At 39.3% G+C, this 26,103-nt stretch overlaps 1 protein-coding gene across 2 annotated transcripts; it reads right to left on the reverse strand.

Moving 5' to 3' along the window:
- Positions 1–3,346: 3,346 nt before the first annotated feature.
- On the reverse strand, positions 3,347–18,392 carry LOC115748476 (iridoid oxidase-like). 2 transcript variants are annotated; one of them, XM_048280180.1, is made up of 5 exons: positions 17,830–18,392; positions 16,703–17,106; positions 15,244–15,668; positions 3,515–3,708; positions 3,347–3,392 (listed from the first exon to the last, which is right to left on the reverse strand). In XM_048280180.1, exons 1-4 carry the CDS (start codon positions 18,335–18,337, stop codon positions 3,522–3,524), a joined length of 1,524 nt encoding a protein of 507 aa, XP_048136137.1. In that variant the 5' UTR covers positions 18,338–18,392; the 3' UTR covers positions 3,347–3,392; positions 3,515–3,521. The 2 variants fall into 2 exon arrangements, with proteins under 2 accessions (XP_048136137.1, XP_048136136.1); XM_048280179.1 differs by lacking the exons at positions 3,347–3,392; positions 3,515–3,708 and adding an exon at positions 14,879–15,009 and having other exon boundaries at positions 15,043–15,668; positions 17,830–18,390.
- Between the last annotated feature and the right edge of the window lie 7,711 nt (positions 18,393–26,103).

Raw genomic sequence — 26,103 nt, forward strand, 5'->3', positions numbered from 1 at the left:
ATGGTTATGCATGAACCATAGTATGAGTGATTGCATTATACTCATTGTTGAATATGTTTGTGTGTGTTACCTCGACATTCTATGATAGGTAATACATTCCCGATGTTCGAGTTCCCTCCCAAGGTCTCGAAATTCATCCAAGGATTATTGAATGAGCAAGTTTTGCTGGCAAATGCCTACCGTGTACGATACAGCAATCCGCTTCGTTCCTTGATTAATCGTTTGGAGAACCCGGGTAAGTTTTCTCGAACCCCTTTTCAAATTAACAACTCTTCTCATGATAGTTGTTATGATTCAATTCAGGTAATATGCCCCTTTTGTACTTATCGATTCCATTCGATGGTGCTCCTATCAAATATTGTTCAATTCGGGCAATATGCCTCTTACGTCAAGTCGTGTAGACATATGCACTCGGCGATCTTGACATCTTATCAAATCATAACGACGTAGCTCTTATGGTTTCAATCTCGGGACGTGAAGACATATGCACCGGCGATCTTGACATCTTATCAAATCATAACGACGTAGCTCTCATGGTTTCAATCTCGGGACGTGAAGACATATGCACCGGCGATCTTGACATCTCTTCAAATCATAACGACGTAGCTCTTATGATTTCGGTATCGATCACGAAGATGTATGCACTTCGGTGATCTTGACCTTTAGTCGGCTCATAATGACATAGCTCTTATGATTTTCGGCTCCTTTATCAAATCATGAAGACATAAGCACCCATATTTTTGATCCAAACCAAATCATAACGACGTAGCTCTTATGATTTTGGTTCCCCTTTATCGAATCGTGAAGACATATGCACTGGCGATTTCGACATTTAATCAACTCACAACGACGTAGCTCTTGTGAACTTGATCCCACTTCTTTCGACTCACAACGACGTAGCTCTTGTGATCTCAAACGACACACATATCTTGCGCTGTCTTGCATTAGGGAGAAGTCTCTGATAACAGGTAGGCCAAATACCTTAAAATCCTTGCATCCGCAAAAAGAAGCTTGGAAATTAAGAGAACCATTAGCTTACGAGAAATTTGGTAAAACAGGTATTCTTGTATGCGATCCATGTGCAGAGTTTCTCTAACATGAAAAAGGGAAATTATGACACGTGTTATTTACAGATCTTGCATATCATGCATCACTTCATTACATAAAAAATGGGATTAAAACTCCCGCCAAAAAGTTCATCCATAATTTGCACTGTCAAAATTTAGGATTCAATTTTGTCTTTGAGCGGAACCTCTACGAGCCTCCACTCAAAGAGGGGCAGCTGTTGACGCCTAAATTTTGATTAATCTATTTTTTTGCATAAAAATTATAAAAAAATCATCTCACATATTTATTTTTAGCGTACATTGCATTGGCATATAATCGGGCAAGCAGAATACTTAATTTAGCATGCGTCTAGACTAGGCACGGGATGGAAAAATACACCGAGAAGATTTGAAACTTCAAGGACTGTATTGCAAATACTTAAAATTTCGGGGACCGTATTGCAAATACTTGGAACTTCGGGGGACTGTATTGCAAATACCAAAAGAAGATGAAGAAGGGAAGATGATGAAGGGAAGATAATGAAAAGAAGATGAAGAAGGGAAGATGATGAAGGGAAGATAATGAAGGGAAGATGAAAATGGAAGGTGAAGAAATGAAGATGAAGAAGGGAAGATGAAAATGGAAGGTGAAGAAATGAAGATGAAGAAGAGAAGATGAAGATGGAAGGTGAAGAAATGAAGGTGAAGAATGAAGGATGAAGAACTTTGCCTATAAAAGAGAGAGCTCTTGAGAAGAGTTTTAGAAGGGGGAAGTAGATGAGAATTTTGGTGATAGAGAAGGTAGAGAGCTCTTGAGAAGAGTTTTAGGGAGGGGAGTGGAAGAGAATTAAGAGAATTTTGAGAGAGTTTTTGAGAAGAATTTTTAGAGAGGAAAAAAAGAGTTCTTGCGAAAAATCAGAAGAGAAAATTCGAAAGTGAAGAAAAGAGTTTTAGTCGAGCATCATCTTCGACGAGTCCCGACACATATTTCGCCTCTCGCCACCCAACAACGCCATTGCTTGCCATTTTCGACGACAGCCGCGTTCTTCCAGCTCCGAGATCTTGAAGGGAACTATAACGTGTATGTGAGTAAGATTTTGTGTAATAGAAGGTAATCCTTTCCATCTCGATCTACAAAAATGTAATCGTTTGGTTTGAACATTTGTTTGTTTATTTTAGACATGTCACGTGTTCCAAAATTTAGCATTATTACATGTTAATTTATTTCTGTAAATACTCGTGCTTGGCTGCGTTTTCTTTCTTTCTAAATCATCCATGGTGTATATCGCACAAAGTTCAATGTTTTACATTCTCATAAAAAAGAAGATAAAAAACCAAAAAATTGCATCTTTGAATTTCAAGTAAAATCCATCAAAATTGCCAAATCAAATATTTTTCATGAAAATGGTACCGAAAGGGCGTTAAAGAAATTTGACGTAACCAAATCCCCGAATTTAAAATCTCTGGTTCGCAGAAATAAAATAGTTCTCCCGCTATTTTATTTAGGTTTCTAATCAACCTACCGAAAATGATTAGTGGCGGCTCCAAAAATGAAAAAATCTTTTGCAAGAAAATCACATGAACCATAAGTTGCGATTTGGTAGAGCTTGGGAGAGCTCGAACTAGGTTAATTAATCTAATTAATTAATCCGGTAATCCATTAGCCCGAAAAATAACTCGTTTATTTTTTCTAGGTCGCGACATTGCCTTAGAAAAGGAGGCTCTGATACCAAGTTAAAGAATGTAAAGCAGAAGAAACAAACTCTTGTATATTTCAATGTGAATATAAAAGAGTACATGGAACCTAGGCTTTATTAAATGATTATCTAAAGTAATAAGATAAACATAATACCAAATACAATCAACCAAGAAATGCAATATCAAAGAAGTTATATGCATAATCGTCACAGATGTGCAGAATCAAATAGATATCTTAATATTGCTAAGAGCCACAACAATTACTAATAATTGTTATTTGATTTTTTTTTTTTTTGTCCAAAACAAGCCCTTAATCTTACAATGGATAAACGATTGTCGAATAATTATTTCTCTTTCTTTTTCAACAATTTGCTGGTGGTTTCTGAATCGGGAATTTATCGTAGAGACTCTAAGTCTACTGGATCAAGTTCATCAAAACCGTGCATTTTGTGGAGCCACGTGTGGAACCAACTTTAGAGTAATTTTAATTTTTTCGAAGAGGTAATATTGATCGCATAAAGGGCGGGTGAGCTACCCTGCTACATGCTAAAGTCATACAAATTTTCTGACCAAAAAAGAAAAGGTCATACAAATCTAAACGGGAACCGAATGCTGACACAAGAACTTAGAGTTGCCCAAAGACATTAGTGCAGTAACAACAGCATTCTTAACAAGTCTTCCTTGGACAGCCTTCTTAGTCCTGCACACAAATAAGATCAGCGCTAATTAGGCAATTATTTATCGAAATTATACCTTACGGATGACTTTTGAAAGACCTCACGGACTACGTTTCTTAGGTATCACTTTCAATGGATGGAACTTCCTTAGTGTTATTCCCCCACGCTCTCTCATGTCGAGGGTCTCTGGAGTCAAACCACCGCCCAATTCCCAGTCGAAACGGCAAAGCAACATCGCGAGATTGAGATGAAGCACCCTATGCGCCAATGAAAGCCCAATGCACATCCTTCTGCCCTATCCGAATGGAATCAGTTCGAAGTTCTGATCCTTGAAATTGGATCCCAGGAACCTCTCCGGTTTGAATGCCAACGGGTCCTCCCAAGCTTCCGGGTCTCTTTTTTTGTTTTCTTTTGATCATTTTTTTATTATTCAATTTGTTTTCATTTAATCATTTTTTTAATTTCTTTTTCTTGTCGCTCCGCGGCCCCGTCGCGTCGCACGTTTGTTCACTCGATGACGCGCCTTGACTCCACAGCCCCGTCACCTCGCTTGTTCGTTCACTCGAAGACACGCCTCGACTTTGCGGTCCCATTGCCTCGCTCGCTCGTGCACCACGAACAAGCGAGGCAACGAGGTCGCAGAGTCGAGCCGCGTCATTGAGCGAACGAACAAGCGAGGCAATGGGGCCATGGACGGAGCGATGAGAAAAGAAAGTAAAATAATGATTAAATGAAAGCAAATTGAATAATAAAAAATGACTAAAAGAAAACAAGAAAAAAAAGAACGAGAGAGCAAACGAGCGATGCGATAACCGAGGAGTTGAGGCGCGTCATCGTGGTGCACGAGCGAACGAGGCACGTCGCAACCAGAAAAATAAATTAAAAAAAAATTAAATGAAAACAAATTGAATAATAAAAAAAATTAAAAGAAAACAAGAAAAATAAATTAAAAAATGATTAAAATAAAATAATAAAAAATTAACTAAAAAAAAGACTTTTGCTCGGCACTTTGAGTGCCGAGCAACAATAAAAAAAATTTTCAAAAAAGGCGCCGGTTGCTCGGTAGTTTAATTGCCGAGCAACCACTCAGCTCCGCCATACAAGTGCCGAGCGGGCCTCCTGAGCCCCACCCCACCAACCGACCCAGGTACCGCTCGATAGTAAGACTGCCGAGTGGCACCCGATCTGGTAAATATTTTTTTTGTTTTGCACCTGATTTGGTAATTACTTTTATTTTTACTCTTGCTTTGGAAAAAAGCCCGCGATTACTGCAGGGAAAGCATTGATAATAAATAGACATTCTTATCCTCTTCACAATAAAGCAAACCAAATCAATAAAGAAAAAATAAATTCAGGATGTGGAAATATAGACGGTGACGGTCCACGTATAAAGAGGAGAAAACATTAATATATCTTTTGGCAATGAAAAAGAAGTAAACATGCTGGTCACGTTGATCGTCCATTGGAATAATTTCATTTTTGGTCCGACTTACTTAATTATGCAATCTAATTTTGTAACTCTTAATTTGCGCAACCAAGCCCTATAACTTTAGTTTTGTATTCGACGTAATCCTCCGGCTATCAAATATTGAAAATTCCTATTGAAATTACGATGTCTTGTTCTTCCTTGGTTATCACGGATTGCTTTATTTGTCCAACCAAAATGGCATAGTTATGTACTTACTTTTGCCTTGGTAAGATGGCATGTCATTTCTGATCCAAATTTGATCGAAATTTATCATCGCCACTCTCGAAAGGACTACTTGACGTTGAAACATCAATTTCACCGTATGAATTCATCATGCATTATCAAAGAAAAGCATTTCAGACATCAAATTCGCCGACAATGGCAGTGCTTGACCACTGGTAAAAGAACATATAGTTTATATGACCTTTCATCCATTTTATTCGTTCCATTCCTTCTGCACGTATAAACTAAGGAAATTATAGTTCCTTAATAATTAGGCTTCAATTCGAGTACGTCATCCATTTGTCTCATGAAGATTAGGGATATCCTACACTCTTCAACTAGGGACAATGTAGTAGGATAACCTCGGACCTGATGGCTAAAATTTAAATGGACGGCAACTCCAAAGAGCCTCCATAGCACCAGTTCACACTCGGGCTCAATTTTCTTCCCGAAAATTTTGACCTGACTTCTCCTGATCGATGAAAGACACAAACAAGCTCAAAAGATTGCAAGCAAAGTATCACAACTGGCGTATTCGAGTCTATGTTCAAACGATATATGGCTCTTGCTCTAGTTCGAAGTATGGTGTCTCGAATTCGCATTTTTCCGATGGAACGTCCGCTGATCCTGAACTGGGCTGCCCGAACTATAAAGGTTTATGTTAGGCCTTCAAAAGTAGATTTCCCAATTACCCTTTGGCATGAAATTTTCACACAACCTGCGTCGGCATGTTGACTTGCTCCCCTTACAATCTTTGAAAGGTTGCGATTTTTCAAACATGGTTGTTTTTGGACATGAAGAGTTGTGTCCGAATTAACAGTTTTCAGGCATGAAGATTTGCATCCGAATTTAGCATTTTTTCAGACATTAAGAGTTATATCCAAATTTAACAGTTTTCACATATGAAAAGTTGCATTCTTTTCGGACGTGCAAAGTTGTGGCATTTTCAAAATAACATGTATGTATGCAAAGATTTTTTGCTATAATATATATTCTTTTTATTGCGGTTCTACTCATTGTTCGGAATGACAACTTTAATTTTCTTTTTTTTTTTTTTAAAAAAAATAGCATTCTTCTCCAATTATTTTCCTTGTGAGATTTTGAAGAAATATCAAAATTGTTATTTTTTATTCTCACTTGAGATTTTGTTATATCCTAAATGATATTTGCCGAAAATCATTAGCAATGCTATAGGAAAAATAAATCTTTAAAGAGAGCATTATAAAACCTCAAAATCAAATTCCATTTCTTGTGATGATAATATCTTCCGAAGAGCTCAACTATCCCTCTCCTCCAACACCCACAAGCTTTCGGGCTCCATCAATTTAGGCCCAATCTTGTGAAGTTCTCCATTTGCCGGCTGGATGCATGAAAGAATTTGGGTTTCCAGCCCGCCTAGTCTAAGTTCTAGGAGATCTCTCTTCCGTAGCTAATACAAATTAGAGATAAGCAAGGCAGATTGACCGAATCGAAAATCGCTCAAATCGGATTGAACAGGGTGGTTCGATCTGATTCTCGAAGGTGTTGATTTGGCTCCCGATTCTATAAAACTGAAAGCATTGATTTTCGCTCTGATTTCCAGTTTTAGGAGAGAATCGGATCCTTCGGACCGGATCAATTATTTTTCATTTTTCAAAAGTAAATATAATAATCCATTGGCTATTTTTCTATTTCATAAATGTGAATTTAATTGTGATTGATATATTAAAATTAAAGTTTGGGTTGCTCATCCTTATTAATAATTCACCGGTTCCATTGGACTGACTAGGAACTAGACCGGTCAATTTTGTCCTAGGTTCATCGGATCTAGCTCTCGGTCCCAGAAATTGAGAACTGATTGTTCCGATTTACTTTCCAGTTTCTGGGTGGGATTGGATTGGATCGGATCGGAAACTGCTCACCCTTGATACAAATGAGAAAACAACAAACCTCATGCGTTGCGGCCGAACACGCATGCAAGGAACGTAGTGCATGTTCAAAGAAAATAAAAAAGGCGGTTGAATTTTGTTTATTCGGTCGGACTTACTTTGGACCCGTGTTTAATTAACGGGTTCAAACTCCAATCACAATTTTAACATAAACAAAGCTGGAAAAGGATGGTTTCGGAAAAAGAAGAAGACCGGTCAGAGCTGGAAACAAGAGCTGGAAGTGGGACTTGTTTTTTAGCAAAGGAAGAGGACCGGTTTTTGCTGAAAATTTGCAGGGATCAAAGCTGGAATGTGCTGCAAAAAACAAAACAAAAAAACAAAAGACAAAAGACAAAGGATAAAGAACGTGAAACATCATTCAAAGATGGGCAGGGATCACGCGTGACCTTGGAATTTTATTTTTCTGTCTCCGAAGAGTTGGTAAAAATAAGTCTCTCCGGAGACATCCGATAAAAAAGAAGAGTTGGTAAAAATAAATTAGACAAGAAGCGACCAAAAATTTAAAATTATATTATCTATAATATATTTACCTCGGAACTTTTTTGTGACATCAAAAATCCAAACTTGTACCCGCGTGAACATTTATCTCAAACTTATATCTATGTAGCACATTTATCCGATTCATGACATCAAAAACTTCAAACTTTTTATCTCAAATGTTGAGGTAAATTTTTCACACAAATACATGTTTAGGTATTTTGGTGTCACAAGAATAAATTTGGGTTAAATGTATTACACGGGTACAAAGTTGACGTAAATATGTCCCATGAATACAAATTTGAGATTTTTTGTGCTACAAAAGGGTTTGAGGTAAATGGGTCCCAGTGAGCATAATTTAGGGTTTTTGGAGACTTTTTTTCAAAAAATTGTTACCAACTTGGGCGAACTCTTTTGGTAAATGCCACACTACTAAAATTGTTCGTATGTTAGGGACTGCTCTACATCGTCCAATTTTGCTCGGATTTTATTCATGGCTCAAACTCGAAACATATATAATCATATTAACCATAACTATTTTTTTAATTGGTTTTGTAGATTTCTTTCATTCCGTTGCATCATTCAAGTCAAAAACGTTATCATAGATGTATAGTACCATTAATCGTTGATGTCTAGGTTAGTTTTTATTGGTCTCGTCGTATCATTTTTAGAGTTTCAATGCTCACCATTACGAGACTTGCATTTATTTGTTCAATGCACGTTTGTTTCATGCACCCTTCACGGGTCCGGTCCCCGGGCTTTTTAACAAGGCGGCATAAAATTTTGCCCGATTTAGCTTGGGTATTATTTAATGCACTTTACTAGTTTTATATTGAAAAAATTCCACAAAAAAAAAATTCAAAATATTCTAATTTTGATACATTTACCCTATAAAATTTTTTGACATCATAAATCTCAAAGTTGTACCTATGTGACACATTTACTCCAAACTTTTCTTTTATGATATCAAAAACTCCAAACTTATACTTGTGTGACACATTTATCAAACTTGTATCTATGTGACACATATGCTCTTTGTTAAAATACTAGGGCAAAGCTCGCCCCCACCGGTGGCTTTGCCGTCACCGTGCGAGGTCGGCCTCGCCATGGCCGAGCGAGGCCAAGCCTCACAGTGGTAGCTTTGGGCTAACCTCACCGTCGCCGAACAAGGCAAGCCAAGGCCTTATCAGATCTAGGTTGGCGAGGCTCGGCCTCTCGCAGCCATGGCCAGGTTAGGCCTCGCTCGTCCCCGGCAAGGTCGAACTTGCCAGCCAAAGGAAGAAGAAGAGAGAATAAAAAAGTAAAATAAAAAAATAAGAAAAGGAAAAAGGGAAAAATAGACCTCCTAACTCAACATGGAAAAGTGATTCTTCAACGTTTGTCGTAGCAAAATCATGAAACACGCATTTCAGGAAAAACTCTCAAGTACGAACTCAAACATTGGGTTCGGATGCTTGATTCCCCGGCTCGGCGCAGGGCCCATCCTCGATGAACCCGAGCCCAGATGTTGGGGATCGGGGCGTGGCTACCACAGTCCCGTGCTTGGGCATTGGTGACGGGGACTTGAGCTTTTCAACCATCTTAGTTTAAGCCGGCTAAAATGTTTGTTTATTTTAATCCCAACATTATATATATAGGTCGGCTTTTTGCACATTAGTGAGAAGATGAGCTATTGAATGTAATAATCAATTGTGCGACATGCTTGTGAATTATATCATGAAGGAATTGCAAGTGCTTTGAAGCTAACAAATTTGTAATAATGCTTGTAAATATGAAGAGATGTTTCCCAAGGAATTATGAAAGCTAATTGCGTGAGTTATTTGGTGTAATTGAAACTGAAAGACACCAGATTGAATGAGTTGTGTGTGGGAGTAATCTCTATCATATTTCTTGAACGATAAATTGTATTATGTGCTGATCTTCCCGTGGATAAGTCACATCAATCGAAGTACCTAAATGCTGATATTATGTTTAGTTTATTGTTGGATCACTTGTTTTTTACAACGGCATGCATCAAAATGTGCATGTACGACTCTTAAGGGATACAAATTGACCCACATCATGGAATAATTTTATAACTGTAGTTTATTTTCAATTTGAAAATCGAATGGATGTTCCACAATCTTCAGCTTATGCTTTTGTGACTAGTTGCTGACTGAGAAGCGGACTTCCATGGACCAGAGATTACTAAAGAGCAAGTGTAATTCCTCCTAGACAATATACTATGGGTTGGAGGGGCTTAAGTATACTACAAGTGATGAAACTTGTGTATGCCCTTTACTTTAGTGCCAAAACTTTCAAAACGATCACTTAAGTGTCAAATTTTCTGAAAAATGATCACTTCAGTGTCAAAATTTTCAAAACGATCACTTTAGTGCCACGTCAGCTCAAATATTAATTAAAAAATAGGCCACATTGGATTTCCAATGAGCCACATCAACTCAAATCGGAGTAGGCACTGAAGTGATCATTTTTCAAAAAAATTTATACTTAAGTAATCGTTTTAAAGTTTTGGCACTAAATTGAACACCGTACATAAGTTTTGGCAAGTGTCCTTTAGCCAGGTTGGAGGTATGGAAAACTCGGCTAGACTAAGACACCTGAGTCGATAAATTCATTCAAGAGCCTTGTACCGTCTATCACACTACGGGAGTTGGCCATGCCCAAAGTTATTCGAATGGTTGAATCTTGTATCAAGTTCCACATTGATGAATGATCTTCCCCATCTAAGGCCGGTTCTGGGATCATATTAGAGCTCATCAAGAACTACTAGATATTATAACGATTGGGGAACAATACCTAAACCAAAGATAGTCGCACTATACATGAATCCAAGAGGCATATCTGTAGCTGACCTCTTGGTAGGATTCGAACCCAGATGGCAAGACGATACCACAATGCTGTTTTCTTGATGAAACAAATGCGGCGAACCTTTTGAATATTTTTGAATATCTGGCGCAGGAATTCCATGCGCGTGCGCGTGGATGCTAGTACTACAATTAAAGAAACTCACCTTTGCTAGAGTAGTGATTTGATTTGTTCTTCTTGGTTCATGAACTGAACGTTTTACTCATTTTACTTGTCCTTCTCCGCTTGTTGTAACAAAAACATAGAAGTTTAATTTTGGTGCAGGTTAAACTAACTGGTTTCACTGAAATTGTTTCCCTTTGCTTTCGGTTTATTCTTACATTATTTTCAGTCTTAATTTAGATTTAGTTTTAGGTTAGGTCTTGGTTTGTGATGGGAGATGTTATTTCCTATTAATTCAAGTTTTAGTTTAAGTGAAATCCATGTTTAAGTTCCAACATATGCTTTCCAAAATTTCAGTTTTGCAGTTAATGTTAACTTTGTCCTTTGCAATCGTTGATAAATTCCGGCCAATTTTCCAAGTGAAATTTGAAGTAGTGGAAGAATACCCTGTCCTTACAAAGCTTAAGGAAGGATTTTCCTTTCTTTTTTTTGGTCGAAAAGGAAGAAGTTTTTTTTTTAAAAGGAAGAAGTTAAATGTGTATAAAAAGTGATGGATTTCGTGGAATCGTACCTTAAGTTCCTAGTATTAATATTGCCCAGCGTAATGCTTGTGTTATCACACCGCCTTGGAGTTTTCAAGCTTGGCCACCGACGAGCTTGAAAACTCCTAGTCGGAGTAGTTGAAGAAGACCATGTCCTTACAAAGCTTAACAAAAAGTTAAATGTATATGGAAAGTCATGGATTTCACGGAATCGTACCATAAATCTCTAGTATTGAGATTGTTCCACGTAATGCTTGTGTTATTCACACCGCCTTGTAATAACTTGTGTACGACACTCACTTTAGTGCTAAAGCTTTTAAAACAATTATTTAAGTGCCAATTTTTACAAAAAAAAAAAACGATTGTTTTAGTGTTAAAACTTTCAAAACTATCACTTAAGTATCAATTTTTTTTTTTTAAAATGATCACTTAAGTGCCAAATTTTTGAAAAATACTCTCTTCAGTGCCAACTTCGACGAGTCACATCAACTCAAATATTAATAAAAAAAATAGGCCACGTCGGATTTATGATGAGTCACGTCAGTAAATCGGAGTTAGCATTGAAGTGATCTTTTTTTAAAAAAAGTTGGCACTTAAGTGATTATTTTGAAAGTTTTGGTACTAAAGTGAGCGACACACACAAGTTTTGGCACTTGTAGTGTATTTTAACCCTAAAAAATCATAAGAATGAAGTTAAACTTATACAGAAAGTGATCGATTTCGTGAAATGGTATCTTAAATCCCTAGTATTAAGATTGCACCACGTAAGCTTTGTGTTATACACATTGCCTTGGAGCTTTCAAGCTTCTTGTTAAGGCCCACAGGAGATTTCACGCTTGGCGGCCGAAGAGCTTGAAAACTCCTAGTCGAAGTAAAGGAAGAAGACCTGCCCTTAAAAGACATAATAAAGAAGTTAAACATGTATAGAAAGTGATAAACTTCATGGAATCGTACCTTAACTCCCTAGTATTGAGATTGTTCCACGTAATGTTTGTGTTATTCACATTGGCTTAAAGTCTCCCTAGTATTGAGATTGCTCCGCATAATGCTTGTGTTATCCACACTACCTTAAAGTTTTCAAGTTCGAATCTTGTCCAGGCCTGCCTAGGAGTTTTCAAGCTTGGCCACCGACGAGCTTGAAAGCTCCTAGTCGAAGTAGTGGAAGAAGACCCTGCCCTTACAAAGCTTAATTAAGAAGTTAAAAGTGTAAAGAAAGCGATGGATTTCATGGAATCGTGCCTTAAATCCCTAGTATTGAGATTGGTCCACGTAATACTTGTGTGATTCACACCTCCTTAGAGTTTTAAAGCTCGGGTCTTGTTAAGTCCTGCCCAGAAATTTTCAAGCTTGGTTGCTGATAAGCTTGAAAACTCCTAGTCGAAATATCGGAAGAAGACCCTGCCCTTACAAAGCTCAAGAAAGAAGCTAAACTTGTATAGAAAGTGATCGATTTCGTGGAACCGTACCTTAAATCCCTAGGATTGAGATTGGTCTACGTAGTGCTAGTGTAATTCACACTACCTTGAAGATTTCAAGCTTGGGTCTTGTCAAGGCCCGCCTAGGAGTTTTCAGGCTCGGCCGCCGAAGAGCTTGAAAACTCATAATCGAACTAATGGAAGAAGACCCTACCTTTACAAAGCTTAAGGAAGAAGTTAAACGTGTATGGAAAGTGATGGATTGCGTGGAATCGTACCTTAAATAAATTATCATACCTACCGCGCCGAAATAAATTATACCGTGTCGTCATACTTACCGTGCCCGAAATAAATTTTTTGGGTCATCATATCTGCCGTGCCCGAAATAAATTATACTGTGTCGTCCTGTCACCTCGTTTACATCCCATAATCATCCAATAATGTTCATGGATGAACAAACTCAAATTTTCAGGTCATCACACTGTAGGATTGAGATTGCTCCACATAATGCTTGTGTTGTTCACACCGCCTTGGATTTTTCAAGCTCGGGTTTTGTCAAGGCCCAACTAGAAGTTTTTAAGCTCGGCTGCCGATGATCTTGAAAGCTCTCATTCGAAGTAGTGGAAGAAGACCTTGCCCTTACAAAGCTTAAGGAAGAAGTTAAACTTGTGTAGAGAAAGTAATGGATTTCATGGAATACGTTAAATCCCTTGTATTGAGATTGCTCCACGTAATGCTTGCGTTGTAGACACGATCTTGAAGTTTTCAAGCTCGCGTCTTGTTAAGGCCGGCCTAGGAGTTTTCAAGCTTTGCCGCTGAAGAGCTTGAAAACTCCTAATCGAGGTAGGGGAAGAAGACCTTGCCTTTACGAACCTCAAAGAAGAAGTTAAACATGTATAAAAAGTGATGGATTTTGTGGAATCGTACCTGAAATCCCTAATATGTAGATTGTTTCATGTAATGCTTGTGTTATTCACACCCCTTGGAGTTTTTAAGATCCAGTCCTGTTAAGTCCAGCCTAGAAGTTTACAAGCTCGACCGTCGACGAGCTTGAAAACTCCTAGTCGTAATAGTGGACGACGACCCTGCCTTTACAAAACTTACGGAAGAAGTTAAATAGGGACGACACTTCAAAATTGGTCCCGAGCTTGAAAATGATCCCAAGCTCAGGACCAATGGCTATTGTCACATAGGGTAGGCCTTGTCCGAGCCTGCCTAAACCCATCCAATGATTAGGTCTAGCTTCAACCATGAAACTCTATTCCATTCATTTTTCTATGTTCGTGAAATTTCTATTGCATGGGTTCTAAAGTCCTTATCCTTTATCTATTAAGATCATATTGTTTGAACGTATTAATGAGAAACATACTTGATTTTAATTTCCCTTCTCTAACAACATACATTGAAATCAACGGTGTTGAAGCTAAAGCAAGAGGGGAAACAATCTTATAAACTTGCTTTGATTATTATATTACTTTCAATTTACACATTGATAATAGGCTTTTCATGGATGAGCGTCACAAATTTGAAAAGTATTAGATTATTAAGACCGTTTACTAGATTTGATTAGAAACTGATGTGGAAGGTTCCCTGTGGGGTCCTTGAGTAGCCCATTAACTTATATATGCACCTACGTAGCATCACTTAATAAGTCAATTACGAGCCTTAGCACTTCTATCATTGCTCTATAAATTTTAATGGAATATGGATCATTTTCGCATTCTGATTATCCTTTTTATCAATTTGTGCCTTGTTCTTGAAGGACAACATAATGCTCCTCGTTATTTATTTGATATATTTCCTCTTGTTTTGGCACTTAGTGAATGTTGAAGCCATGATATTTATAGTGCAACATCTTTTTTTTGTCTTAACCATTTTTAAATGCTAGTCTTAACTCAATGTAATTAAACTCTTGTTAAAGATTACATAATTTTCTAAATGAATAGAAGGGTCTATAAGACGGACGGAAGCAATGTGGACCGGGTTTATGTAAATCTAGTGCAGAGTCCACGTGATCAATTATCTATATGAACTTGAGAAGATTTAAAAAGATCATACTATATTCTTTTTATTCTTTTTCTTTCATATCAATATCTTTGACCTTTTTTTCGTCTAGCATAGTAAATTTTGGATGACTGTAAGAGTAATAAGTTATTGTGAGCCATAAATTCATGAAAGAGTGAACTCCGTAATAATTAATTAATTAATGAATTTATTATTATTATTATTATTATTATTATTATTATGTCCTAAACAGACTATTAAATTCATAGTGAATTGGAGACTATCAAATAATCATTTCTCTTTTTTGTTTTTTTAAATTCAGCAACTTGCTCGTGGTCTCTGAATCCGGAATTTATCATATGGACTCGCGTCCGACGGAAAAGTTCATCAAAACTGTCCATTTTGTGGAACCAACTTCAATTTTTTTTTGGTTTTTTGACAAGTAAGGTATTATCGATGACATAAAAGGCAGGTGAGCTACCCCTGCTACATGCACAAGTCATACAAATTTAAACAAGACCCAAATGTTTGACACAATAAGATCAGCGCTAATAAACTTAAGGCAACTGCATGTCGAAATTATACCTTACGAGCAACATTCAAAAGACCTCACACACTACGTTTCTTAGGTATCACTTTCAAAGGATGGAGCATCCTTAGGGTTATGCCCGACCGATCTCTCATGTCGAGGGTCTCTGGAGTCAGACCGCCACCGAGTTCCCAGTCAAAACGGTAGAGCAACGACGCAAGAGCAAGATGCAGCACCCTATGTGCCAGCGAAAGTCCGACGCACATCCTTCTGCCCGATCCGAACGGAATCAGCTCGAAGTTTTGACCCTTGTAGTCGATGTTGGATCCCAGGAACCTCTCCGGTTTGAATGCCAATGGGTCCTCCCAAGCATCCGGGTCTCTCCCTATGCCCCACGCATTCACGTAAACCATGGTGTCTTTGGGTATATCAAAGCCCATGAATTTGGTTTCCTTTAGAGTATTTCGTGGGATGAGTAAAGGTAATGGTGGATGCAACCTTAGGGTTTCCTTCACTACAGCTTGCAAAAACGGCATATTTTCCGTGTCAATTTCTTCGAGCTTTCCGTTCGAACCCACAGCCTGGTCGAGCTCATCCTTGGCCTTTTTCATCGACTCGGGTTGGCGGAGCAGCTCCGCCATTGCCCACTCGATGGTGCTACTTGTAGTCTCCGCTCCAGCGAAAAACATTTCCTGCACAGTCAAGGAGAGCCATTTAGTACAAAATGAATGAATCCATTAATGACAACAAATATATTTGTGAGATAGCAAGATAAAGTGTTTTGATTGGCAAAAGGAAAAAAAGAACAACTGGAATGGCGAGAAACAAGTTGCTGGGAAATGATTGAAAATGAATTGCACGAAAGTAAACTGGATTAACATAAGTAAACTTGTTCTTCTTTTGTTTATACTGTCTTTTCCCTTAGGATGTGCTCGTTTTATAGTATCGGCTACAATAATTGCTTTTTGGCAACTCTCGGTCAACAGCTTTGACAATCGTTCCCGCCTTATCAACTTGATTTTATTGACTTCTCATAATCAATACTGGCGTTCTACCCTCAACTGTATTCACTGTCAACGTTAGTTCACATCCGCTGGTGAACATCCTATCCACTCCTTCCTTGTCGACACCCAACATGTTCTATTAATCAGGCAATACTCATGATCGACATTGACTTTGTTTGGCCAATGATTCTTCTTCGCTACTATGGCCCGACTTAAGAGATTCCCCCTTGCCTCAGTGGCCTTTGCTCTTCTTTATCAGCATTAGCTCAAGCTACTGCCATATTTAGAGCCATAATGGATGCATAATGGCATCAATTCTCATTAAGTTTAGCTCTTTGACATCAGAGTTGACTGATTCACAAAAGAATCACTCATTTTGGGATCCAATTTGAAGAAGACCGGATGATTGATTTATTAAATTAGCTACTGAAACGTCTTCGTGACGCACAATGTGATCCTAATTTTTTAAATGTCAATTAAGTTTGTCACGCTACTTAATATACCGAATCGGATATAATATCCCTAAGATGATAATCATGCCTTCTTGGCCATGTTAAATTAGCTACTAAAATGTCTTCATGACGCGTGACGTGACCCTACTTATTTAAATGTCAATTACGTTCGTCACGCCACTTAATGTACCGAATTCAACTTAATATCCCTAGGATGGTAATCATGCGTTCTTGGCCAAGTCATACATGGAATAGAGAAGCAAAACTTACCAGAATGATTACGTTGACGTTCTGCGAAGAGATTTTGGGCGGCCCTTCTTTCCCGTCGCCCTCATAATCCAAGACTGCGTCCAAGAAGTCTTTCGTCGCTCTCGTCTCTCCCCCGAGCTTTCGCTCCTCCAACCTCTCTTTCACGAACCCTTCGGCGATCTTCATGGCTCGACCCATGTCCTTCGCCATGCCTGCCTTGATCCCCTGCGGATCCCACCATCTCAACCATGGCGCGAAGTCGGACACGTTCGGCTTGCCGGCCCACTCCATAAACCGGTTCATGGCGTCGAAGAACTCCGGCCCATCCTTCGATTGCGGGTCCAACAGGTCCCGCGACAGCACCATGTTGCCCATCACATTAAACGCCAGGAGAAAGAGGAAGTGGGATAAGTCGATTCCTTGCTCTTAAGAAAAAAAAAAAAAAAACAGAAACAAGACATTTTCAACGATTAGTCCTAATCAGACAAGTAGTCGTGACACTAGTGCAAATATCGTGTAGGGTATCGGATCTTCATGCCACTTTGATATTTTATAAGGAATTTAAAAGTTCCTTTCTATCTCTTGCTTTATTTTTCTCTCGATTAATACAAAGAAGAATCTCAAATTAGTACATATATGATAAATTTACCTAAAATAATTTTTTACCACAAAAACCTACCAACTGGAACACTTGTGACAAATTTATTCCAAACTAATTTTTTCACCACCAACAACCTTAAACCGATATAAAAACTAATATACTTGTAACAAATTTACCCTCTGTTAGTTTTCTTTAAATTGAGCTAATATCATAAAAAATCCCAAACCGATATGCCTATGACAAACGGAGGGTGAAAGCCCCAAATTAGTACATCCGGTCAACCGTCACGTATTATCTAACACGGTAATTTGAGGGTGAAATTTGACAAAAACTAACGGATGGTGAATTTGCCACATATGTATCAGTTTAGAATTTTTGGTGGTCAAAAAATTAATTTGAAGTAATTTTATCATAAATATACTGGTTTGGAATTTTTCTTCCTATTAATTCTTCGTTCCCTTTGAAGAAGAAAACTATTATGTCAGCCATTCAAGATTAAAAATGCAACACAAACGTCAGAAGTAACACCAAGCACGTAAGAAATAACCTATTGTTGCTCGTTTAGCCACCATTTCTTCCTCTACAAAGGCAATCACGCTGTCGACGCATTTCTGCCTGAGGTGGGCCGTCTCGTTGATCCGCTTGTTCACGAGGAGCTCCGCGGAGCACAGACGCCGGAGAACGCGCCAGTAGCCGCCGTAACGGCCGACGGCAAGGGAGCCTTGGTCGTAGCCGTGAGCCGTCAGCGCGTGGGGACACTTGCGGTCCGCGAACACGAGGTCGTGGCCCTTGAAGAACTCCGCGGCGGCCTGAGCCGATTGGATCACCATGGTGTTCAGGGAACCGAGCTTCAACCACGTGACAGGCCCGTGCTCAGCTCGGAAGCGGTGGAGGTTCTGGTGCGGCTCGGGCCAGAGGTCGAGGATGTTTCCGATCACGGGCCATGCCGGAGGCTGAGGGGGAAGCTTGGTGTGCTTCCGACGGCTGAGAAGGAAAGCTAGGAGTGCCGGAAGGAGGAGGCCGAGCCAAAGGAGCGAAACTGGGGAGTACTCCATTGGCAAAGCTTTGAGCTGTTGCTCACCCCGCACTGATGCGATTATTGCTGGGAAAGCATTGATAATAAATAGACCCTCGTATCCTGTTCACAAGAAAGCAACCCAAAATAAGTAAGAAAAAAAAATCAGTAGGTGGAAATATATATAATATATAATTAGATTTTATTATATTATTATATAAGGAGTAAACATGCTGGTCACGTTGATTCTTGTAATCCATCAGGCAACTCGATCCTTACTTCATTGCAATAATTTCATTTTTGGTCCCACAACTAACGTGAATCAGGCAATTGCATCCTGTAATACTTAATTTGCGCATCCAAAGGACTACTTGATGTTGATACATGAATTTCACCGATTAATTCATCATGCATTATCACAGAAAATCATTTTAGTAATCAAATTCGCTGACAATGGCGGAGCTTGACCCCTGGTAAAAGAACAGTTAGTTTATAAGACTTTGCATTCATTTTTCTCGCTGTCCTACTCGTGCACATATAAACTAGCGGCATGATAATTCCTTAATTATTAGGTTTTGATTCGCATACGTCATCCATGTCGTGACCCGATCTCGAAAATCGAGCCAATAGATTGCTAAGCTTCCAAGATGGGCTTAGCTCATGCCCTCCTAGGCCCATACTGTGACATCCCTTGTCTCACATTACTTAGGAGAGGAGTCATGGGCTAGTTTATATAGCAATGGGTCCCTATTGACATGCAAGACACGGTTTTTGAGGGCTGCATGGGCAAGCCTCGGAGGAAAAAAAATCGTGTGGATCATGTGTCCAAAGCGGACAATATCTTGCGAGTGATGAGCTCAGGTCGTTACAGTTGGTATCAGAGCCGACTTCCAACAGCATGTGGGCCACACTGAGCGATGCATAGCGGGGACGCTGTGCCACTAAGGGGGAAAGTATGTGTGACATACATATACATATATATATGTATGTAGTTTTTCCTACATACATATATATGGTCGAAAACTATGTACATATATATATTCACACACAATCTAATAAGTGCGGCAAGTTGATATCGATAAAATGTTCTAGAAATTTTATATGAGGTTAAATTAGCTGATTAAATTTTTTCTAATCTTATTATAAAGTAATATATGTAATTAATGTTGAAGGAAGTGAGAGGCAACAGACTTTGTGATGAATGTGGCTCAACCATTAACAATTATTCTACTTGTCTTTCTTTATATATAGTTTGGTCACACATATGACCTATAATAATCAGAACGAAAGAAGACAGTCATGATGATCAAAATTAGATAAATTCTCATAGCACTTCTTTGTTTCTTTTTTTAAAATTAAAAAAAAATAATAAAAAATGCTATCTAGTTAAAATTTAGGTATAAATGCACTATTAGTCCTAAAATTTATTACAAAAGTGCAATTGAGTTCTAAAACTTTCAAAAAGTTCTATCAAGTTCTAAAACCGATCAAATTAGTGCAATCAAGTCATTCCATTGACACTGTCAATTCAGTAACTAAAAAAAGCTAAAATTTTAGGGAAAAGTAAAACACAACTGCGAAAAAAATAATCATGGCAAGGGATAGTGGGGGTGCCGTTGCTGCTCATCACCGGTCCTAAGCGAGGTGACCGGCTCGCAAGACCCGAGCGAGGGTTGGCTTAGGGCCGGTGACCCTCACCGGACCTGGGCTAGAGGTGAGGGCAATGACCCTTGCTAGGCCGAGACAAGGCTAAGGACTGGCGGCTCGCTAAGATCTGGGTTGATTGAAATAAAAGGGGACCTGAAAAATCATAAGATGACGTGCGAAACAAAGCCACAATTTTTCACTCTACCGAGGCGAAAGGATCGTATAAAATCCGAATCACCATATACACTCACAAAGGCTACTCCACGGAAATTTAAACCTCTTTTATGATCCGACAGATCCCGCCCATTCCCTATCAACTCCACCAACGGCCACAATTACGCCCAAAACCATCCAAGACATCTCCAAAATTTTAAACCTCTCGCCTTTCTTAATAATACATAAAACTCTTCAAACCTCGACGCCATCCATCACATGGACAGCCAAACACAAGCAGAACTTTCTCTGGCTTTCCTTGTCTTTTGCTTTTGACTTCGAGACCGACGTGAGGTTCTAGAGCAGCGCCGTCGTGGCCCTCCAAGAGGCCGCCGAGGCTTACCTCTGACGACCCGATTTTTTTGCCGGTTTATTTTAAAAGCAGGATTATATATATTTATCTAGCTTGAACCTTTATGAACGAGAATTTGGGGTTAATAAGTTTTGGCGTGGTGAATTCATTGATAGGCCGTTTGTGATTTAATTAATTGTGATATGTTGAAGTAAGATCGGCCAAGTGTGACATTGGTTCGCGATTCGAGCGCGAAGCCTCCAAATCCCCGCTTCCTCTCTCTCTCTCTCTCTCTTCATTTTGGTGGACTCCCTCAAAATCTCTCTCAAATTTCCTATCTTCTCTCTCAGGGGGTCTTGCCTCGGCCTCTCTTGTGCGCTCAGCCCGACGATGCTGGCGACTCCCTAGCTCGTAAATGCTCCCGATGTCATTGGACCTCTGAATGCCCGCGCTCTCTCTGCTCTCTCCTCTGTCATCTTGCGTGTCTGCCGATCTGTCTCCTCTGTCCTGTCTCACACTTCTCCAAGCTCGCTCTCGTCTCTCCTCTGATCTTCCCCATGCTACCTGTCCTCTCTATTTTAACGCACACACCTCACCTCTCTGTCCTCCGAGAGTTCCGGACCTCCGCTTTCCCCGTCCTCTTTCCTCATCGACTCACGTGCCCCCAACATGTCGCTGACGTTAACTACGTTTCTGACGTGTTAAAACGTGTTAAAACGTCATCGGATGCGTATCCGTATCCGATACCGAAGCGGCGACCTCTTCGATGTGTCGATGCTTCAAAGTTTGGCGCCTATGAATTTTGTAAATGGCTCCCTGATCTTGTGGCTAAATAGATAATTTAGTCATTCGATTTAAAACTCTATTTGCTAAGCTCTGACTTACTTTTTAGTTGTTGAATTCTTTTTAAATACCCAGATTTCTATGGCTTTGGAGGATAGTGGGGGCGTTGGAGCACACCGATGATGATCGCAGTTAGTACTTGAGAGCAGAGCTTTTATCTTTTGATTCCTCCCGGTGTAGTGTACTCTTTTGTTATAGAGGATGACGTACACAAATGGTTATCTATTATATAAAATTCAGTATTTTGTAAAACCTATGAATGTTTGAACTCCAGACAGTGAAACCTTATAAGTAAGGTCATACGTTTTGGGCGTTGTACCTAGTTCTTTAATCGCACTAGTATGATTGTATGGCCAGCTTACTGGGTTTAGCCTTTCGCATTTGTTGTATTAAATGGAATATCATATTAAAGTAGAGCGTGTTATTAATAAGGTAACATGACGTCCTACGCCTGGCACCTTACCTAGTTGGGCAGTTCGAGGACGCAAACTTGCGCGCGATCCACGCCAAACTGTTGTTAATAGGCTGATTAGTGGGTCTGATACAGCTTTTGAAGGATCAGAGCGGCAGGAATCGGCTATTACTGAGCAGTTATCGAAGGAGTACACATAGTTGAAGATAAAATGCTTTTAGATAGCGATTATCCCGCTAACTTCGGGAGCAGCTAAGTTTAAAAATTAGTAACCACTGTTGGCCGTTATTCTTTATGTACTCAGGCTATAAATAGCCGAAAGACTTCTCTAAGAGGGATAACCGATCGATACAACTTATCAAATCTCCACGCAATTTACCATAATCTTTAACAGTTTTCCTTATCAGTTATCGCTTTTAGCTTTCTCATTAGTTTTAGTTCGTCACGCTAGCAGTTCATTTTCTGTCCCGAACCCGAAACCATTCTCAAAGAGCTGAAGATCTAATGCTTCAGTGAATGATATTTCGTCGACCATTTCCGGCGAAAACGATGTATATGCTGTGTATACCCATTCCTTATCCATGGAGTCATGCCTTTGGTTTTTCACTATTAGTAAACAAGGAGTTAGGCAATCATAAGAGATCCTCTGTGAATCGATTCAAGCCGCCCCAATAGTCCTAAAAGCTTCTGCTGTAAATACAGACTATCGACTCTGGCTGGGTCGAAAATCGCTTGGACTCTAGTTATTTCGCAACGTTTCAGCTGTAACCTGCATTTAGTATTAAAAGAAGCCTCAAGTAGAAATATATCAATGACCCTGAATGCATCACTCAAGCTGACTGCGCAGTACGGCTAAGAACATAAAGGAGCTATCACTAAGGCCAACAAAGAAACTACTCCCACAACCACATTTACAGTTGTACCGGTCGCCTCGAAGCCACTTGATCCTGTGTTTCGTAAGGTCGCAATGAGAGGTTAATGCATATTTTGTTAGCAAACTTCTTCAGTTAATTCAACACCACCGCTGGATCATAGGGCTCGTTTCCAGCAGAACACCATCTTCCTGGGGACTTCAACAAACATTATTCACCTGAGAGCCTCTCATGCCTCTGAGATATTACCAGCAGTGAAGCAACCTAACTTTGGACATTCACCATCTGTCAGATTTCTTTCGCTGACACTAGAATTCAAGACAAAGCAGACGTTCAAAACGAATAAAGGTGCGAATTAAGTCTTCTGTGTAAATAATTCTGAAGAAAATTGTTGTAGCCGCATTCTGATTATCTGATAGCTTCTAGTCTTTTAGCGATTGTGTACCCCCGTTGCCTTGTGCTCTGGTTAATAAGGACTACCGCTACACTAGCACGTAAGGGTCTAACATTTTGTTGGAACTTATGAAGCATGTAGAAAAACAACAGTAATCCTCAAACTGAGGACATACCAACAGATAATGATACCCAACAGGCAGTACTTAATTCGAATCAACTCCGATATTGTCAACCGCTTGATTCCAAAATGACAGGGCACGAAGAACGGACAGGGTAAAAAGAAAAGAGTGGACATAATAGGAAATGTGCAGATCTAACAAGTAAAAAGGGCAAATCAGACAAAGGTGCTATGAACCAAACCAATAGAGCTAGATTTGGACTAGATGTATAGCAAATGGCTAGTCACTAGTGAAGGAAATATCAAATGGATCAGTCCCAAACCTCCGTTCCAGCAATTATGCTACTATTGACCGGATGAGTAGTGCATTCTTTCACACGTTCAGACAGAGGAATAGACCTATTTCGCCTAGTATGGCTTCTAGCTTCGGAAGACTTACATGTATCTTCACTGGAAATTAAGACAACAAATTTAGTGCTATGAATTTCATGCAGGATAAAGAAAATGCTATCTAGAGATTCCTTACGAGTAGTCCCCGTGACCGGGGGAACTAACATCTGGAAAGAAATCCAGAAGACGAATTCCTTTTGCTTTTTGCTGTGCTGTCTTGTGCATTGCATGCCAATTTTGTATCATGTTCCACAGCAATTCAGTTTGACGTTTGCCTTTTTCAGCTCACTCTGAACCTAAAAGTTCGGCACATAATATCTCCAGCCAGAGTTAAACCCTTGCAATCTCATCCATACTCAAATCGCTACTGCTTATCGCCATCGCCGAATGTGAAGGGAAAAAGACTCGCGGCAATTCCACAATTGCACTACTTTAGGCAGCGAAAGAATGAAGGCCTCGCAACAATTCTTCTGACAACAATGTGATGAAACATGCACTGTTATTGAACTAGAAGCATTTGATGTCAAAAGGTCTCTTTAGGAATGAAGTAGAAAACTTACCGAATGTGTTGGAAGCCATGATGGTTTACTCATGGGAACAAATTGAAACCCGCGCTAAATCAATCAGAATGGATACAGTACAGTCTTAGCAATATAATCAATATATTTACCATCCATTAAGCTAAAATTGCTCAAGTTTACCCACGGTGGGGGTAGGGCAATGAATATGAGTCACACAGAGATCGTAGAGATTCAAAACTCGAGACCTGCATCAAGTGAAAAATCAAAATTTAAATAAGTCGACCCAATAACTGAGATTGCAATGCAGATCCTCAGCTTTGATCGTAAAACACGTATAAACGAAGCAAAACCTTTCCGACCAAAGAAAAAAAAGCAAAACCTTCATTTATGCTGACACCTTGCATCTTGCAAGTGCTCACACCATTCTTCATGTACAAAATCTCTTCTGATAGATTTTCACTGCTTACATCACTTTCAGTCAAAAAAATCTAGTCATACTACCTGGATATTTTATTTCGATAATGGACTAAAAGCAGGACAAATAAATGCAGCTACCAAGAACCACGTGGGAATGGTGGTTCACCAAATACCAATTGACAAAGATGATTTTAGTAAAGCAATACAATAAACTATGATTTTGCATGAGTTAATAATTCAGAGTACTTTCTCAGGGATGCAAGAAGTTACGAACAATCTGTTAACCAAGCTAGCATGAAATCCATATGTGCTTGCAACTGATAAAGCAACGGAAAATATAGTTGAGTGCTTTTGGCATCCATAAATACTCAAACTAACAAAACACCAGTCAATCAAGAGAAGGCAGAGACACTAGGCAAAAATAAATACATGTATCACAAACCTACCAGCCTTGCTCAAGATGAAATGCCAATTGATATGGGCAGGAAGGATCAAGATCAATCGGGCGTACTTTCGAGGTAACAATGTCTAAGCCTGGCTGAAAAAGAACATCCGAGTGCATAGAGGTTCATACTCATGCTGCAGAGTCAAATGATCTATAGTTGACCCCACTTTTTTTTTTTTTTTTTTTTTTTGGAGTCGCAGTCGAGCAGAAGTTCTTAAACAGAATGAGCAAGGACGACAGGATGTCAGTGAATTAAATGCATGGGCCATAAGCTCGACAGCCAACACGTGGATTTTGAATTGATTCCACACACAATTCAATTAGAATTTTACTGACATTACATGTTGCATACGAAAATATTGCAATGTGTGCGTACCTTTGAAGCCCCGATTTTTTTCAGCGTTGCAGCCACCTTGAACGATGTAAGAGGCAATTTTTTTTGCACCTGGATGTGAAAGAATAGGAAATATTGCATTACGTGATAATATTCAGTTGACAGCTATAGCTGTGAAGATTTTCATTTCCTACACCTTCTACATGTCATGCAGTCGGGGTTGGCAGCCTGTTGAATCCAGTGGAGTTAGTTGACCCCACTGCAATTTCAAGTGATTCTCCTATGCACTTAATTACTAAGGGATTTCTTTCTTCTGACCCTAAATTTTGGGTTTTGATCCCCTAAGCTTTTGACTTAATTGAAACTATTAGCAAAGAAAATCTAAAGAATGTTTTTCAGGGTTATAGAAAATAAAAATCTGAAAAAAATAGAAAAACAAAGGAAGAAAAAGGGTTTGGTCAGCCAAAGGAAAAGAGAGGAAGGGAGGGAGGGAGAGCTGCAGATCAGTTAATCGATCAATGTGGCCAAGAAAAGGGCTATGGGTCACAACCATTCCCTTTGGGTTCGCCTGAGCCACCAAGGGCCACCAACCCTAACTGATGCTTGAGCGGTGCCGTCTTTGCCACCGCTGCCCTAGCTCTTCCTCCCTTCGTCTGTTTTTCTTTGACCAACCAAACCCTTCTTTCTTCCTTCTCTTTTTTTAGGATTTTTAGTTTCTAAGATATAGAGAAACATTCTTTGGAATTCTAATGCCACGTACGATGCCACGTGGATTGACACGTTGACATCTATGGCATTTTAACACCACATCAGCAATCTATTGTTTCTTTAATGAAAGGACCAACTTGAACAAAACAGTATATTGTTTAAGAACCAATATATATATATATATATATATATATTGAT

This window comes from Rhodamnia argentea, chromosome 6 (assembly GCF_020921035.1).
Source record: "Rhodamnia argentea isolate NSW1041297 chromosome 6, ASM2092103v1, whole genome shotgun sequence".
NCBI lineage: Eukaryota > Viridiplantae > Streptophyta > Magnoliopsida > Myrtales > Myrtaceae > Rhodamnia > Rhodamnia argentea.